Source organism: Beta vulgaris, chromosome 2, assembly GCF_026745355.1.
Source record: "Beta vulgaris subsp. vulgaris cultivar EL10 chromosome 2, EL10.2, whole genome shotgun sequence".
Lineage (NCBI taxonomy): Eukaryota > Viridiplantae > Streptophyta > Magnoliopsida > Caryophyllales > Amaranthaceae > Beta > Beta vulgaris.
Window position 1 is genome coordinate 7,426,176 of NC_079203.1, and position 17,846 is coordinate 7,444,021.

The 17,846-nt window shown below is 35.6% G+C and overlaps 1 protein-coding gene across 4 annotated transcripts; it reads right to left on the reverse strand.

Annotated features, from left to right (window-relative positions):
• Positions 1-315: 315 nt before the first annotated feature.
• Positions 316-17,602, reverse strand: LOC104887494 (uncharacterized). Of its 4 annotated transcripts, none has more exons than XM_010672131.3 (22): positions 17,234-17,370; positions 15,561-15,656; positions 15,353-15,429; positions 15,175-15,252; positions 14,944-15,075; positions 12,738-12,788; positions 12,486-12,626; positions 12,272-12,394; positions 12,032-12,109; positions 11,334-11,426; positions 11,111-11,233; positions 7,124-7,207; positions 6,363-6,461; positions 5,996-6,193; positions 5,326-5,398; positions 3,954-4,057; positions 3,590-3,849; positions 3,421-3,507; positions 3,093-3,323; positions 1,840-1,918; positions 1,596-1,659; positions 316-925 (listed from the first exon to the last, which is right to left on the reverse strand). In XM_010672131.3, the coding sequence occupies exons 2-22, from the start codon at positions 15,649-15,651 to the stop codon at positions 807-809; spliced, it is 2,385 nt and encodes a 794-aa protein (XP_010670433.1). In that variant the 5' UTR covers positions 15,652-15,656; positions 17,234-17,370; the 3' UTR covers positions 316-806. The 4 variants fall into 4 exon arrangements, with proteins under 4 accessions (XP_010670433.1, XP_010670434.1, XP_010670432.1 ...); XM_010672132.4 differs by having other exon boundaries at positions 15,561-15,653; positions 17,234-17,367; XM_010672130.4 differs by lacking the exons at positions 15,353-15,429; positions 15,561-15,656 and having other exon boundaries at positions 17,234-17,602.
• Positions 17,603-17,846: the final 244 nt, after the last annotated feature.

Below are 17,846 nucleotides of genomic sequence, written 5' to 3' on the forward strand. Positions count from 1 at the left end.
TTTCGTATTATCAAGAGGGGTATGAATCGAAAAAATAGAAAAAGAAAAAATAATAACTACCTAATCAATTAAAAAAATAAAGATACAACCAAAATAACACCTTGAGAATTTATCACAGAGCAAGTTACTTTCCTCTCAACTAATTTTTGAAAATCTTTACACAACCCTGATATATTAGATGTGATTAGCAATTGATTTTATTTCTACATATTTTCACATGCATGACGTACATATAAAACTTGTCCGAATTGAACAAACACTACTGGACTTTACCTACTAGAGAAGGATCAGCTATGAACTTAATGCATATCAGGATATCAAATAAGATTCAACTATTCAAGTAAAAATATTCATACTCTTGCCAAATGCAAGGATACAATTTGTTATACATTCTTAATTGTATCCATTAATAAAGATAACAAAAAATCGGTAAACAACAAATACACAGAAAGATATACATAAAAAAAATGGGCTTGATTTCCCTAATTGACATTACAATAAATTCTTTCTTTTCCCTATCTGATTATCTCACGATTCACACTACACATACTATACTGGTATAAAAGCCTATCAAAAACATCTACATTGACAATCTCAGCAAAATTTTTGTGCCCCTCAAAATCAGTGGGTACATTCGTAAAGGTTAATAGATGTATTCAAGAATAGCTAACCTACACCATACAAGCAAATAAAAGTATGAAGAATTAATTCTGAACCTGCGCTTCATTCCCGATCACAGCAGCAGAATGTTTTATCCCTGCGCTGAACTGAGAATTGGCAATTCTTCAAACCAAGATTCCATTATATCACATGGTGGACAACGGAAATTTGTGTTCGGGCCACTTGGGGTACGCACGTTTAAACAGGCTCATGCAGAGAGTGTCATTTTGCTGAAGGACTCCATTCAAGTGACACTTCATTGCCCCTGCAGTTCGAGATAATTTATCAATACTGGAACAACAACAGGAGAACCCTCTATTTGGTGGTTTGAGGATGGAGAATGCATGAAAAATAACAAAAAAAATTGGATCAATTTTAAAAAAGCTGGATCAAGGTCAAATCCAATCTAGTCACAAATAACCTGCTGCAAACAAAACACCAGACCACCGTTACAGGGAGGCTCATGGGTGTAGCCATGTGGGTCACTAGAAAAGATTTTTGTTTGAGATTTTTTATTTCACGAAGCAAGCCAGATAACCATATAGATCATCTTTCAATGGTTGTTGAGCCCCATCGAAAGCAAACATACTTTACGAAACAAAGTTCAGCAAGTGCAGCCGGCCCGATTTTTCTTGGCTTTTTAAAACATTTTGGCGCATCTTCCATCAGATCATTAACTTATCCTTGGCCTGCTAGCTTTCTACTAAAAAAGATACGAGCACATGGAAATTACAAACTGAAGGACGAAAAGCTGCACCAAAGATCTTAAGCAACATCTTAAGTCTTCCACCAACCATACATAGTAAATGGTACAGAAGGGTGGAAAACAAGAACAAAACAACCCCAGGACAAGAAATATCACTGAACTTGGAAAAAAAAAAAAAAGAGATTGAAAAACAATTCCGGAAATTAAAGATGGTAAAAAAGAAACGTACCATGTGTTCCAACAGGCTCTGTTATACGACCACGACGTCCACATTTAGTCCATACTTCTACAGGCTGCAGTATATATAGCCCGCTTGAATGAGCTCAGCCGATCATAACATTATACTTAATTTTGCTATTTTAGATCAACTCCCCCCCCCCCCCCCCCCCAAGTCCTCACCCCTCCCAAAAAAAGCAACAAAAGGAAAAGGGGAAAGTTGGAGGATAGAGAGGCAAAAGATAAGCTAACCATACCTTGAACCATTTGACATCTTCTGGATTGTGGAACATATATCTGACTGTCGCTCTTACTTTTGAAACTCTCTGGGGATAACTGCATCAAAAGAAAGTTCCATAATTTACAACTTATAAAGAGACTAACTTGGCAAGAAAGAAAGCAAGTGGGCTAAGTGACATGGAGTTAAAGTTCAACAAGTTAAAAGAAAACTGGCTCAAAGTTATTGCAATAATAATACTAGCAAACTCGCAACATAAAATAAAATTGCATGTGCACACCTCAGATGACAATTGCAACTTTGCAAGTCAAATGGGTACAATAACAAATGCTATTACGTAAGGCCATCCAATATCCATAGACTACACAAACACACCCTACTATAAACAGTATAGGAGGATATTCACGTGAGAGATATGCAACAGTTCATTACTTCACAGAGATCAGTTCATAAGAGATAGTCTCTCCATTTTTTTGTTTAATGGTACATTTGGTTTTGCACATGAACCAATGAAAACGTACAAAAGGTAGAGAGGAGAGTGATGATAAGGAAAAAGTGATAAAGTTTGAGAGGAGAGTAAAAGTAATAGAGATGGTAGGCCAACCTACCATATAAAGAAAAAGGGTCAATTGTCCCAATTACAAAAAAAAAAACCCCTAAATGGCAGAATTTTCCAATTTAAAGATAAATGGAGGGAGTATGACTTTAAGACACGCATTGCAGAGTAAACAAAACAATTGCTTCGCATTATCAACTTCCACAGACAAAAGCCAGCTACCACACCAACTCTTAAGAGTTCAGTAGCTTTCAAATAAGTGTTTCCCAATGCAACAAGAAGCTAACAGATACCAAAAGCCTTATTCTCTTCAACTTTTCACATAAAATTTAGCAAAAATCAATTCAATTAGTAAAAAATCAGTAACTTCAGAAAACTAATACTAGTAAACCAGTAAAAAAAATTATCAGTAAATATCAATTTATATCAGTAAATATTAGTTGTGATCAATAAAGATTAGTTTTATCAATCAAATAAATTTCAGTTCAATAAGAATCAGGTCAAAAGAGCCGGACCCATATCAGCATATAGAAACTTGATCATCAAAAGTGATATTACTCATTGGATGATCCAAAACTTCTTGACGAGGAAACTGACATTGGAGTTACTAAAATGCTTTTAACAAAAAAATCTTTTTGAGAATGCAAGGCATATTAACAACAAATTTGCACAAGTCATAACTCATAATACAATTTCTGGGAGTCAAATAAATTTACCCAGTCAAAATTATCTTCTTCAGCATTATCCTATCTGGATCAACACTTAGCAAAGAACCGACAGCAGCTAAAACAGGTGAGCCCATGTCTCCTGCTATCTTCATGGCAACCAAACAAGAAGGTGGAAATGAAATTGGAGCATATATTGAAGCTACAGAAAAGCGTCCTGCATGCAGAAATCTCTCCATCTTGTGCTTGTCCGAATTGATGCTATCGGAAGAATATATTGGCCTTCATGATACAAGTCACAGGCCTCAGTATGATAACACCTGAACCATAACAAATATAAATTCTGCAAGCGGGTGTTCTTTCTACAGAAAAAACTCACCTTGCAACATACTGCCGGAAACCAACATGAAATATTAGTTCCTCTTTCCCTTTAATTGGTTCTTGATAACTATCGTGCTTCTTAATGCTGTTAAGACAGTAAATTATGTGATTAATGATAACCATAGCACGGAATTATGACAGCAACTACGAGCCAACAAAACAAATACCTGAAGTGCAGAACCGACATCTTGGACTCGTGTTGCAATAGCCCACATGTTATAATGGGAATTATCTTTGCACGCAAACATAAAGTTGAAGCAACAGTTTTTGGTACTTCTTTGATATAGAGCCTTGCATATGTGCCAGGTGAGACAGTGTCATCGGAACTTTCTCTGTCCTGTTCCAAGGCTTTAGCAGTCACATGTTTTCGAGTTCTTGCAAAATTATCAAAGGTGAATATTCTAGCATATTCTGGAGGCAGTGATTCCTACTCATGGAGAAAGATACAGACAGCGAGCAAGTTAGAAATTAGTTGAGACTTGTGCACATTATAAGTTTACATGTCCTTCCAAGAGGCACAAACATTATCACCTTAGGATCCCATGAAGATGTTCTAAAGGACTTCAGGCCTCTGTACTTAGCAAAACGCTTTCTAGCAGGCACGTCTATTGGAGTATCGACTTCATCTGGGTATTCTGAAAGTCAAGTTGTACCACTAATAAGCAAAACAACTGATTCCAACAGGCACTATGAAAATTAAGAAAGTCATCAAAAACAGAACATGTTCCACACAAGTTAATATGAAAGTCAAGTCCAGATCCTTTCTTCATCAAGAAAGATCGCCATACAATAACTACTAAACATGAAACACAATGATGGATAAGAATGCATAGTCAATGTATGAGGTATCACTGCCAGTTTTCCAGGTTTTGGTTTTAAGATTATAGAAATCATATGATATACTCCCCCCATCCCAAAATAGAGTTCCCATTTCTTTTGGACACAAGTATTAGAGAGACATCATAAATGCGACCTTAGTTGTATCAAATCAGAATTATTAATTGAAGTTGGTACACAATTCATGAATTCTTTATTGAGAGAGAATGTGGACTATTTTACAAATTCATCTTGTTATATGGGGAACTTAAAATTGAGAACTCAACGAAAACATATGAACAAGCCCTAAGGATTCTACAAAATTATGCTAATGCCCTTAGCAACCTCCTATATAGTTTTCTAATTCGAAAGATTCAATCACCATCTCTATCATTTTTTATTCCACCCCATCCATCACTGTCAATTTTACCTCTGCTAATGCCATCAGAGCAACACTCAGAAACATGCTAACCAGCGAACCACATATCTAGCACTTAAGGATTGAGTGGTGACTTGGGTTTGTTGAGTGTTTAGTGTTGAAAGAAAGGCTTTGGGATAAGGTGATGGTGATGCTAATGCGCAAAAATTAAAAAAAAATAAACACCAAACACTACTAATTTCACAAAAAAGAAGTGAATTTCCAATGGAAACCCCCTTAATTGTATCAGGCAGCATACTGCATACAGCTGTACAATAGTCAGAGCTTCGAACAGCAATATGAACGGTGTGAGGAGGAAGAACTGGATATTTAAATTAAAAGTTCCTCGACCAGCTAGAGAATTATGTTGGTGTATTCAAGATAAAAGATAACATGATCTTTTAACACAGAGAGCACGTGGTAGTTGGGTCACCAACAACCTCATCTCTTCACACCATTAAAATGTCAGAGTTCGGTAGGAAATACATAATGTTACATGTTGGAAATGTTCTAAGAAAAGAAATTTTTAATCTCTACATGAGCATGCTGGGCTGACCTGTTCTCAACCATATGGCCTAATGTCAAATTCTTAGAAATTTGCATAAAATGGACAACAAAAACAGATACTTTCAGAAGAACCAAAAAATTCGTCAACAATAAAAAAATTACCCTCATCTTCCGCATGAGCTTCTTTTAATCTTTTGATATCATCTTCTATCTGCTCCTTAGTCATATCCCCGTCCTGTAAAGAAAAAAAGATTGGTTAAACCCATGATACAAGTATAAATTATAAAGTAACAAAATAAACAAAGATAAAGTAAGATGCAGGAGAGATCAATTAGCACAAACATAAAAAGAAATAGCTTAATGCACAAACAGAACTCCTGTTGACCAGATCAACCACATGTCACACTGCGTTCCATTTTGTAACTATTTCAAACAATTTTCCTCTGCTTTTTTTTGGGTGGTGGTGTGGGGGGGGGGGGGGGAGAGGACGTGTTAGGGGGTGACTGCAATCTGACGAAAACAGCATCTAAACCACATACTTCACAGAAGCATGCGGGTATTGGGTGAAATAAGTAGGGTACATGCTTTCAAAAGCATAACAAGTTAACAGCAGTCACTACTTAATAGCTACACTGACGTTGCAAGAACTATCTAATTGTTCACTATTCAGCATTGTTACATGTTCAAGAGTCCCAGTAACTAAAGAAGCATACACAGCGACAAAGCTACTTGGAGCCTAGACATGCAAAAGCATCCACAAGACATCAAAAATATATAAGCATATACAACTTTATAGAGCATAGCTCAAGAAAGATGCCACAGCTAAGCTTACCATCATCACTGAATCAGTCTCTGTGCCTCCATCAGATTCCCCAAGGTCAACAGATCCTTGATCTTCATCAAAGTCAAAATTTTTAGAGATCTCACTAGAATAAACATCGGTTTCTGACTCATCCAAGACCATGCCATCATTTGACTCATCACCGCTGCCAACATCATCCTCGTCACTGCCATCCAAAATCCAAGCAGCCTGAAGCAGAAAAAAAAATTATATGCTAAGCAGTAAGCACTTAACATAAGGTATCAAACAAAAACACCCAAAAATTGACAATTAGTGGGGATTTGACTATATGGGCTCTTCCCTAGGGACTATTACAGAATCGAGATAAGTGATGATAGATAAAAAGGCCAAGACAAACCTGGTATTCTGAAGTACCAGGTGGAAGTCTCCTCTTCTTCAATTTCTTATTCTTCTGATTTTCCTCTGCCGCAGCCATTTCAGCCTCAGTTGGCCAAGTCTGATAGAAAGATAAAGGATTATGAATATGAACTGCCAAAAATTTAAACAGAAATGAAACATTCCTATTTAAAGCCATAACTATCATCAACAAATACAACAAAAAAGATGATGTCAAGAAGAGAGCTGCTGTAAGCATTTACGTATTTGTTAACTAAAGACTTAGTCCACTTGACTTCTTGGAATGATTCAAATACGAATATGTTGAAACGGGTACATATTGCGTAGTAAAATATGTGCGAAAAGAAATTAGCAATGAACTTCTGGTGAATTCTCTAGTTTAAACTTCATCATACCAACAGATGATCTAAGCTCATAAACCACAAGCAATGTTGACAATAAATCCCGTCTTACAATACTTCTTAGCTGAACTAAACCAAAATAACAAATTGAATATACCACAACTACAATAAACTCATACCTTCATACTTTCGGTAAAAATAACATTCATCTAAAAATTGATACTCTTATTAAGCTTATAAGTCACAAAAAGGCGTGAAAAAATCAATCTAGCACCACAAGACAGTTAGCTGAACTTTATCAAGCTAGCAATTGAATGGTTAAATTTTCTAGCTATTATAAAACCACATCTAATAGGGGGGTGGGGGGGTTTGGGAGAGATAACAGGGAAAAAAGAAAAGTGTTAGAAGCTAATCTACCAACCTGCTCTCCAGCAAGAGGATCGGGAACATTTTCAACGTGCAAAGGCTCTTGCTTTGAAATATCAGGCACTAAAGAGCTAATAACCTACAATGAGCAAACAAATCATATTGAGCATATCAATCAAGGTTGTGTCAAAACTGTACAAATTTAAACCTCTCATATATAGTATGTCAACAAATACTAAAAGCTTGCACAAAAACGAGAAAAAATATAGGAACAGTAAGCTGCACAATTAACATCTAACTCTTCTATCAATTTTAATCCCTTGGTTATGTGAAGCTAACAGGTTTCCCCTTCTCACTCGTAATAAAAAAAGATGCAATAGCATTCAGAAGCTACTCAATTCAGAAGCTTATTATTCTTCTTTAGAAAGATTTAGACCAGGCTAAAGAGCTTTTTTCCCAAAAAAAATACTTATTTTCATTAGTAACTTTAATTACAAATGAAAAAAAAAATCTAAAAAGTTAATATTTTAGTAATTAATTCAGGACAAATGTTACAAGATCTAGCATGATTATGTGATTTCCTTACATATTAGCGAACACATATTATCAAAGTTCATGTCATAACCTTAGTTTTAAAAGGCGCAAGGACAGGGCACGCGCATCCTGTAGACGAGGCGCACCTTTGGTGCTAAAAAGCTTTAAATTCAATTATAGAACATATTTTACACTCAAAACAACATACAAATAATTTTAAAAAATATAAGTTGTTGCACATTAAAAATAGCGCCTGCTGATCGCAAAATTAGCTACTGTAAAGATTAAGATTGCCAGCCTTTTTTAATTTACCTACGAAATTACATTACCTGTTGCAATTACTTATTAACTTAAAATTGTGTTATCAAAAAAAATACTGACCAGAAGCCAAGGAGAATAGAAGAAGGAAAGGAATGGAGTAAAGGAGATAAAAAGAAAAAAAACAGGAAAAAGAAAAAAGTGAGAGAGCACGGGAGTGCATGACTACTGGAAAGTGGGGAGTGGGCTTATCTGCTACCTACTACTCAAAAATCACGCTTAACAAAAGAAAAACAAAGAAAAAATTGGAGAAGCCTCGAGAAGTTCCAGACGAAACCTAAAAGGTTGCTTGCCGGTAATGGGTACCAGAGATATGGTCCCAGCGCCGATGGTAGGTTTCTCGCCAGCATCATCTGTCACCTCCAACAAGTCAGCCGTGATCAATTTCCACCAAATTATGAATTAGGGTTTTCTCCCAAATTAAGGATTTTTTATTTGGGTTCAATACGATGAAATTCAATGCAATAACAAAGAGATTTAGTTCAGAGCTCATAAATCAAAGCCAAGGTAAGTTTAAATTTTCTTCCGTCTCAACTCCGATCTACTCTCTGCCACGCCTCCTTAATTAAGGCGATCAAGGCGGTGCACCTTACGCCTGCCACAAGGCGGCAAGAAGAGCGGGCCTCTCGTCATTTGACGTATCTCACCTCGTCTGAGTATGAGAAAGCGATTTTCTCTACGCCTCGCCTCTACTCGCCTGACGCCTGTGCGCAAGGCGCGCTTTTTAAAACTAAGGTCATAACACACCATAATAGACCAGCGCAATCCAAATCCCGACAGGCCTTAAAATTTATAAACCCAATCCCTTGTTCAAACTATGATGCTTAAAGGTACAAATTTTGGAAATGAACTCACAGAGGTAATAATAGAAAATAATATATTAACTTATATCTGATTTCAAAGTTTTTCATTTTGAAATTTCCAAGAGAAGGACAATAGTAGTTGCTAAAATAAAGTGAAATTTATAGTTTGTACACAAGGGGGAAAAACAAAAAAAAGATAAAAAAGGATAATGTATTTTTTTTTACTGCTATGTTGCTGGAAAACAACAAAAGATTACAGAAAAAAATTAGGTGAAGAATGCGGAATAAGCAAATGAGTTTACATAAGGAGAAAAAGTTATTTTGTTTATTTTGAAAATGAGTGAACAAAAAAGTATGATTCAAGCTCTAAAGTTATTACAGTCTAATATTTGACCACACCTTCACTCCCAAGTCCTAACTCTACCCACATACTATCTGACGCACACATCCATGGTACGAAAATACCACCGAATCAATTTGGTTTGCCAGGTTTGAAGTTTTCAAATTTGGCAAACAGAATTTGCCATTTTTAATCGGTGAATTTCAATAAGCTTAACTTCCGGTGGAACCTAACAAGGCAATTTCACCCCCATTTCCCACCAATAATAACATGAATCAATAGAAAAAGATATAAAAGAGGTAAACATACAACAATCACGAGATCTATGGTGGTTTGAAGGGGGAAAAACCTTAATTTAAAAAGCTGCGAGGCGCAAAGCGCAAGGCGAAGAGAGGCGCAAGGCGCACGAAGGCCCGCACATCTCATAGGTGAGGAGCACCTTTAGTGATAAACCTTAAAAGGAAATTAGAAAGCATATTTACACTCAAAACACATAATAATTAACAAAGTATTAGCTGCTGTAATTAAAAAATATTCCTGCTGATTGTAAATTAGCTATTAAAAAATATACGACCTACTGTTATTAAAAAAATTCTGAACAATGCTAAGAAGAACAGGATCAGAAGTGAGGTTCGTCAAGAAAATAAAAAGTACAGCAGAAGTGAGCACAGAACAGAAGAGAAGAGGAGATGCAAAGAAAAAAGAAGACAAAAAAAATATATATAGAAAAATAGAAAGAGAGAAAAATGTAAAAAAAAGAACACATGAAGTCACTATTCCTCATCTTGGGAGTGGGGTACAACTCACAATAAAGTAATTAAGTAACTCCCCATGCTCACTGCAGTTGGATTGAGGAACCCTAACGAAAAGTTCGAAGGAGAAGATAGCCTGCTGATCTGCCAAACTGCTTTACCGGTGACGGCTACCGGAAATTTATACCGCCAGTAACCATGGGGAAGTCTGGTCGGCAATCAGCCAGTCACTGTCATGAAGATTGACCTTCGATTGTCGCCTTTCACCAAATTCTGAGAATTAGGGTTTAATAATATTGGGGATTTTTATTAAGAATTCAAATTAAAGCAATTTTATGCAATCAAATGCTCGATCTTACTCAAATCTAACTCCTAAAGCATGGATAAGTTTTAACTTCTAATTTACAGGAAATTTGATGATTTCTAGTTCTAAACTCAAATCTGCTCTTTCTCTCTCACGTTTTCCCAATGAGCGTCCAAGGCGAATCGTCTGGCGCCTCTCCAGAGGCACGCGCCTCCTTGCGCTTCTCGTAGGTCTATTTGCCTAGGTCTTCGAATGCGATTTTCCTCACGACTGGACTCGCCCTTCGCCTAGGCGCGCTTTTTAAAACTAAGGAAAAAACATATGCTATATTAGTTAATTTTATATTATATAGTGCAAATAATAGTATGATAAATTGTGAAGCGGTCCGTGTTGAACTTATCCATTCCATTACCACGAAACCGCAACGTTTCTGCGACAGTGACCAAAACCATATTTTCAAACCATGCATGTATCCTCTCTTTCTCTGACACAAGCAGCACTTACAATTGGCGAAGAGTCTGGTTGACTCGCATCACTTATGTGACCAAACCCCAACTTCGCCTTCTCCTTTCTCACAATTTCATGCCTCAATTTTTACCTAGTGTTTTCGAACTCTCAACAATAACTCCTTCCTTCCTCTTGAATTCATGCTACATTAATTTTTTGAGTCTGGCCCATATTATGTGTCCACCCACGTCAGGTGGGTGGAGTTGACACATATGACTCAGGATAAAAGGCAAATTGAGAGATTTTTGGAGAAGAGAACACAACCAAGATATAAGCCAAGTTGGAGTGTCCATTCCATTGCATCTGTTACAAGCCACTTCCGTGACAATGTGGTCAAATCCATAAAAGTGTTTCTTATGTTATATTCTGGGATCATTCACACAAAATCAACTAGAAACTACTGTTTATATACTTGTTACATGAGTTGTCTATGCATTGCAATTATATCCTAAGGAGAAAAATAATTACATGACAAACTACCAACCTTCAGATCAAGCACATCATCAGCATCCATAGAGTCATGTCCTTTCCTGGGATTTAGGGCATACGGGTCCCTTAGTATGTCAATTTTGCACAGCTGAAAATCACCTGCTCCAGAGACATGAACCTAGTAGAGGAAGTTTGCATGAAAAGTATTATGACAAAAAGAAAAGGAAACAAAATTTTAAACAAGAAAAATCATGGAGAAAAAACTAGTGAAATATTACCAGCTGGTTTACAGAAAGATTACGAGCACGGATATAACCAGTGACACAGAGGGTACACTTATCAGAAACGGAATCATGATCACGCAATTCAAGCTGCAAAAAATGAAAGCAAAGAAACACAAAAGGTTACAATTGTTTTGGCTAACATTGCATCAAACTGAGAACCAGGGAACTTATTGATATCAGAAACTATCTACTGAGAGTAAAAGTCTTGCCTTTATATGATGGAGCTAGAGCACCAAAGGTCATAGTTGCATTGGATACCCCATAAAATATTTCAGAAAGCAAAAATTCACTGTCCCGGGATTGGTGCATGATATACAAACTTAAGCAGTTCATCTAAACATATTCCAACATATAGTATAGTTGTGGGTAAACTAAAAAACCTAATATTAGCACCTTATCATTGGAAGAATCTACACTAGTAGCAACGAGAACGATTTTGACTGACAAAGGCAAATGCATGAAAAATCATTTTTCCACCATATGCATTTAATGTAGCAAATAAAAAAGATTTTATTAATATCTCCTTAATTCCAATGAAAAGAAACACATCTTTAGAGCTCTACATCAGCACACACAAAGCATAACATCGTAACTTCTTTATTTCCTTTCAGCAACATAGTCTTCAAAGAACACAACTAGCAACTGCTTATAAATACGAAATCAAGATCAACCAGATATAGAAATCATCAAACCTTCTGAGAAGCAACATAAGCTCGCTGGTTTCTCCAGTGAGGAGATTTCAACTTTTGATCCTTGAACAAGTACAAGAACTGCATCAAGAACAAATGGCATGCATGTTGATATCAGTTTACTGGAAGAAAAAATACATACATTACATGTGCAAAGTAAATACTGAAGCCCAGCTAGATCCCAATACATATTACAGATAAAAGCAGCAATCACATCCATTCTACAGAGCTCCCTGACATTACCTTATGGAGATCATCCTTTGTATCCGCTGGATAAAGTTTACAATGATCAGGAAATTCAGAAGTGAGACTGGAACTACAGATTTTCTTAGATTCATTTCTCCCTTTCAAGTCAATAGGTAGATCCTGAAGCAAAGAAAAGTTTGTGACACATTAACAATTTCAATGAGCTAGAGTCTCGGAAACACAAACAAAAGAGAAAAAAAGGTCTACTTACACGGATCAAGACAGCGGTACTTGGTAAGCCTATGGCTTTAAACAGAGAAAGGCACTGTGCTCCAAATGAATCAATATAATCAGATGAGCCATCTTCACATTTAAAGCTCGCAGATGCGACAAAAGCCACCAAATCAGCAACCTATACCAGACATGTTCACATAAAATAAAGACAGATAACCAACAAAAACATATGATTTCAAGTTACTGACACACAAAAGCATTTAACTTAAGAAGATGAACAGACAAGTACCTTGGCCATATCCATGCATGAGGATAGATCACCATGAGGAGCTTTCAGCACCTATAAGCAGCAATCACAATTAGTTCTTAGTTTCTAACATCTGAGAGCTTTATGCTACAATCAAAGGAAAGGAATCACCAATCAGAAAAGAAGTATAAAAGGCAATCTTTCTAAGGTTTCTTTCTGTATTATACTTTATATCTGATAATATTTATTTATTAAAATCAATAGGCAGAAAAAAGCAAACAGTGAACACTTGTAAATAGATTTTTAACACTTCATAAAATATTCAACAAGGCACACAGCATGTGGTGAATCCAACTAATCAGTAAGGAAAACAGTAAAGGGGCAAGAGAGATAGAGAGAAAAACATGGTGAGATATTTGTATTGATACACCCAGAATGGGAGAGGATAACTTTCAGCTTCGAGAAGATGATACTCTCCCAATACAAAAAACGTGGCAATATTTCTCAATGCCTTTCCTCACTCTACTACTACTCCATTTATAAAGCTATCACAACTGAAAGATGCTTTTATCTCTACAGTATTTTGCACATTCTCTTACTATAAGTAACTGCCTACGAGTCAATAAATCGAATAGTAATATTCCAGCAAGGCAGATAACAGAATTAGCTACAACAGCAATTTACTTAAATACCCTCCTGCTGTAGGTGAAGCGAAAGGATGGGCCCCTGTGACTGTATTGCACAGCAGAAAAAAAGTGTTGCAAAAATCAAAGCACAATACCTCGTGATAATTGTCCTAGTCAGTGCAGCAGTTAGCCAGTGACATTGGGCTATAGTTTCAGAAGATTGACATTTTGTAATTTTGACCAACTGAATCTATATCTTAAACATCCCTCTCAAGCATTGGGCTTGGCCTAGTCTCAAGCAGCAATCAGCTCTTCTTCAAAAGATATCCGGTGCCTCAACTCTAGAACTACATCCACAGAACATTTTTACCTCGTGTTACAGAGTCCCCTACAAGTGATACCTGAGCCGCTGAGCAGGTTGTTCACTCCCACTTCAGGTAAGTTTTAAACATGTTTAAGATCCAGAATTACGTGGGGACAGACCATAAGGACACGAAAACTTGTAGCGTTCAACAATGTATTTGTGATGGATTTGAGAGCTTGAGTAACAGAGAACATTTTACCTCTATAGACCTTACATTGATGGTGATACTAATCTCAGTCATATAACTAGCAGTTTATTGAAAACATTTATTTTTGTGATTAATGAGCTGAGCCTTAAACTGAATCATAACAAACATCAAAACCCTGATGGAAAGGGCTCCCTCTAACCCAACCCAAAAGGCCTAACAGCCACAAAGAACATCTTTTACTTTCTTTCATAAAACATGAATTAACTCTAATCATAAGTTCATACTTCAATTGCTGAAACACTGCGGCAGGTAGTGGGATCATGATTTCCCATAAAGCTATATATTCCTCGCATTCCAAATCATGTATACCATAACAAGTGCAGCTAAAACAAAAGCACGTTGGAATTTCTTTCTTCTCAACCTCATAAATAGCACTTTCTAATCCTGTATCTTGTATCTGTTATATCAACATGCAGCCAGTCAATGTAACAAAGATCTATACAGTGACTGTACACACCTCTTGTGAAGCTCACAAGTCACAAGAGTAACAGACCTCTATTTGTTTCAACCTCTCTCCAGCTTTCCACTCAATAAAAGTTAACACATGAACGTTGTTTCGGCAGACAATATCTATTACATCACTTAATAAAAAAAAAATCCTTGAACCCTTCATAGCCACTGGAGATAGAATGAGTTCTGAATCCACATCTATCAGCAGAAGTATTCTTCAACAGGTCCGTAACCCCACAATGCTTACTACATGCCTATGTTACCTATAAATCAAGTATGGAATACGGGTACAGATCCGAGTATTTAATATGGCAATTTTGTAGATATTGAGGATGCTGGGATACTGTTCTATTTTTTACATGGATACAAGGACGCGTCTTTTTGTTATCTACATGCTTAATTTTAAAGGTGCAAAGCGCAAGACGAAGGTAGCACAAGGGGCATGCATCCTGTAGGCAAGGAGCACCTTTATAATTTCTTAATATTATTGTTTCATGGGTTTTATTTCTATAAAATAAAAAACTTAAACCATTAATTAGAAAAACAAAGAACTAAAGAGAGAGAGAGAGGGAATTATTTATCAAAGAGACAGAAACATACCGTGGCTCTCATCTTGTATTCGGAGGAGACAACGGTAGGAAATACTTCATTGCTGCATTGTGGTGATAGTAATGCCAACAGATCTCTTTCGACGGAATTCAGGTCAACATGAGCAGAGAGACCAAATAAGACCTAATTACACTAAAGATTCAATAAGCTAAAACATTGTAGCATTCCAAATTCTCAAGAAACCTAAATTAGACCATTCACATGAGCCTATGAAATACTCACAATAACACGAGGTGGACTTGTTGATCCACTTAATGCTCTTTTTTCATTCAAGGCAGCAGTCCGTTTTTGATCTCTTATCTACAAAGGATATAAAATATAAAAACGAAATTATGAGTAAATTCAAGATGATTAAAATTCAGGTTGTATGATTAACTATACAATAAAGAAATCAAGTTACCCTATTATTACGCGAAATTCTAGCAGCACGAGCACCTTTAACAAAATTGCAGTCCGATTTTGCAGTTTGATGTTTATCTAATTCATAAAGGAATATAAACACAAGCGTAAATGAGAAAAATCCAATTGAATAAAAGGTTGAATATCAAACAAGAAAAATGAAGGTAAAAACAGTGAATTTGGGAGTACAAATGGAAAGATAAGCAAACCTTTGAGAGATGTTTTGTGAATATTACGAGAAGATTTAGAAGCGAAACGAGTTTTATGAGCTTTGTTAACTTGAGCTCGAGAACCTCCCATGGCTGCTGCTTCGCAAAAACACAAAGCATAAAACTATAACCCTAAAAACACCCTCTAGAGTTTGACAATAATAACTTGAAACCCTTAACTCCTTACCGATGGAGAGTAAATACACCAAGATAAATTAGTTGAACTTGAAAAACAATCTATCTATATAATACTATAAAGCAATAAGGATTTGCTTACGTGGCAAGAGCAAATTGAATTGCTGATGTGTCAATCCTTTGTGATATCTTTTACAATTTTTTGTCACGTATATTTGTATTTAAATATTTCCGTTATGCATTACTTTTTTAAGACATATAATTGGAAAGCTATTTAAGAAAGTTCTCTCTTATGGATTGTAAATCAACTAAATTTTAAGAATCGATTGCTATTAATTAGTAATTACTTATGCATCATAAAACTGCCAAAAAAAGTATATCTCCTAAATCCGATATTTTAGGCACTAATTAAAAAATCATATCCCCTAAATACGGTATTTTAGAAACTAATTAAAAATTCATATTCCCTAAATTTGGTATTTTAGTTACTAATCATATATTTTGGCACTAATTAAAAACTAAATTTATAGCAAGAAGCAGATATTTTAAGTACTACTTAAGGTATTACAACTATTTAAATGAACATGGTGTACTCTCTTCTTAAACCCAAATCAAAACAAAGTCTTAACAAATTATAATATTAAACTTAAAGTTTACCAAGGGACGTATTAATAATACAATAAGTTGCATTATAGGTTTTTTAAAAAGTTCAAACTATAATCCTAAAAACACTATGTAGAGTTTGACAACAGTAACTCAAAACCCTAACTGCTTACTGATGGACACTAAAGACCCCAAGACAAAAAGTCTAGTTAAACTTGAAAAGACAATTAAGTACATATAATATTTAATTTAATCAGTAAGAACTCTAATGTAAAGTATTCGCTCCAATGCGTTTAAGTGTGTTCTACAAAGATATTCCTACTTATTTCTATTTAGAAAAATTTGTTGTTCTTTCGACTAAGAGAAAATATTTAATTTCTAAAATAATAATTGATAACAATCAATAATAATTGACATAATAACATCAATACTAATTATTATTATTATTTATTGTTATTAAATTGTTTATTCTTTTGACTCATAGTGTGACTGGGCTTGAAAGTTGAGATTCTGATTTCTAATCAACTGATAGAAAAACAAACAGCAACGATAACCAATTGTTTATTCTGATTTCTTAGTTCTATTCAGGCCAAAACTTTCTTTTGGGTTTTATTTTCTCTCTCCTTTAACTTTCTTTTTATTTTCTTTTGACGCAAAAACGCTATAACAAAAACTAACCAATATACAACAAATCCGTTAATTTTTCTTTCGTATTGAAAACAAATTAAATGAATCATAATTAAAGCAAATTTACGAAGAACACCTAAAAATTCGAAAGATAAAACCAAATAATACACAACAACGACTCCAAAAATCCAGGTTAATTACGCATACGAACAGAAATAAAACTCACAAATATGAAATCAAAAGGCAAAATCATAAACTAATTTGAAAAAAGAAAACAAAAAAAAAAAGGAGAGAGAAAGAAGAAAAACCTGAAACACGGAAGAAGCAAAGGACGTATGGCTTCCAGGCGGATCGTGGCTGGATTCCGGCAGGCTGCGGCTTAGGCAGGGAGTTAGGGTTTTTGAGGGTTTGCTTTTCTCTCCGACTGGAAGACTGAGCGGCAGCACCGCTGAAAACAACAACAACAGCGACGAAAAAGAGGAGGAGAGAGAAAATGAGAACATCAACAGCGCCGACAAGAGAGAAACTCCGGCGAGCCTGAAAGAATCGCCGGCGACGCGCAGGCGAAGGTGAGCGAGAGAAAGTTTCACGGGTCTGGGGTTTTACGGGGTTGGGGTTTGAGAGAAATTGATTTTGGGGTTTCTTGAGTGAGAAATCACAAGTGATGAAAGAAAAAGGAATGGGTTTTGTATCATTAAACCGACTAAGGAAAAATGAATTGAAGAGAAATCGATTTTGACTTCCTATTTGACTAAACTAGTTTTTATATGCACGCGATGCGTGCGAAAATACATAGAATTTTTTTATAGGATTGTAGAAAATTATATTAATTGTTAATTATATTTAACAGATTAGGGATATTTGAATTGTTGATGGTTTTCTTTTTGTAATGTTTTTTTTTATTTTTTAAATTAATTAGGT

Coding starts and splice junctions, on each gene's coding strand:
- LOC104887494 (XM_010672130.4), bottom strand. CDS start 17,428: ATGTTCTCATTTTCTCTCTCCTCCTCTTTTTCGTCGCTGTTGTTGTTG. Junction 6,194..6,362: donor CTGGTACTTCAGAATACCAG/GTTTGTCTTGGC, acceptor TTTCTGCTTCAG/GCTGCTTGGATTTTGGATGG. Junction 1,919..3,092: donor AAGAAGATAATTTTGACTGG/GTAAATTTATTT, acceptor CTTTTGATGCAG/TTATCCCCAGAGAGTTTCAA.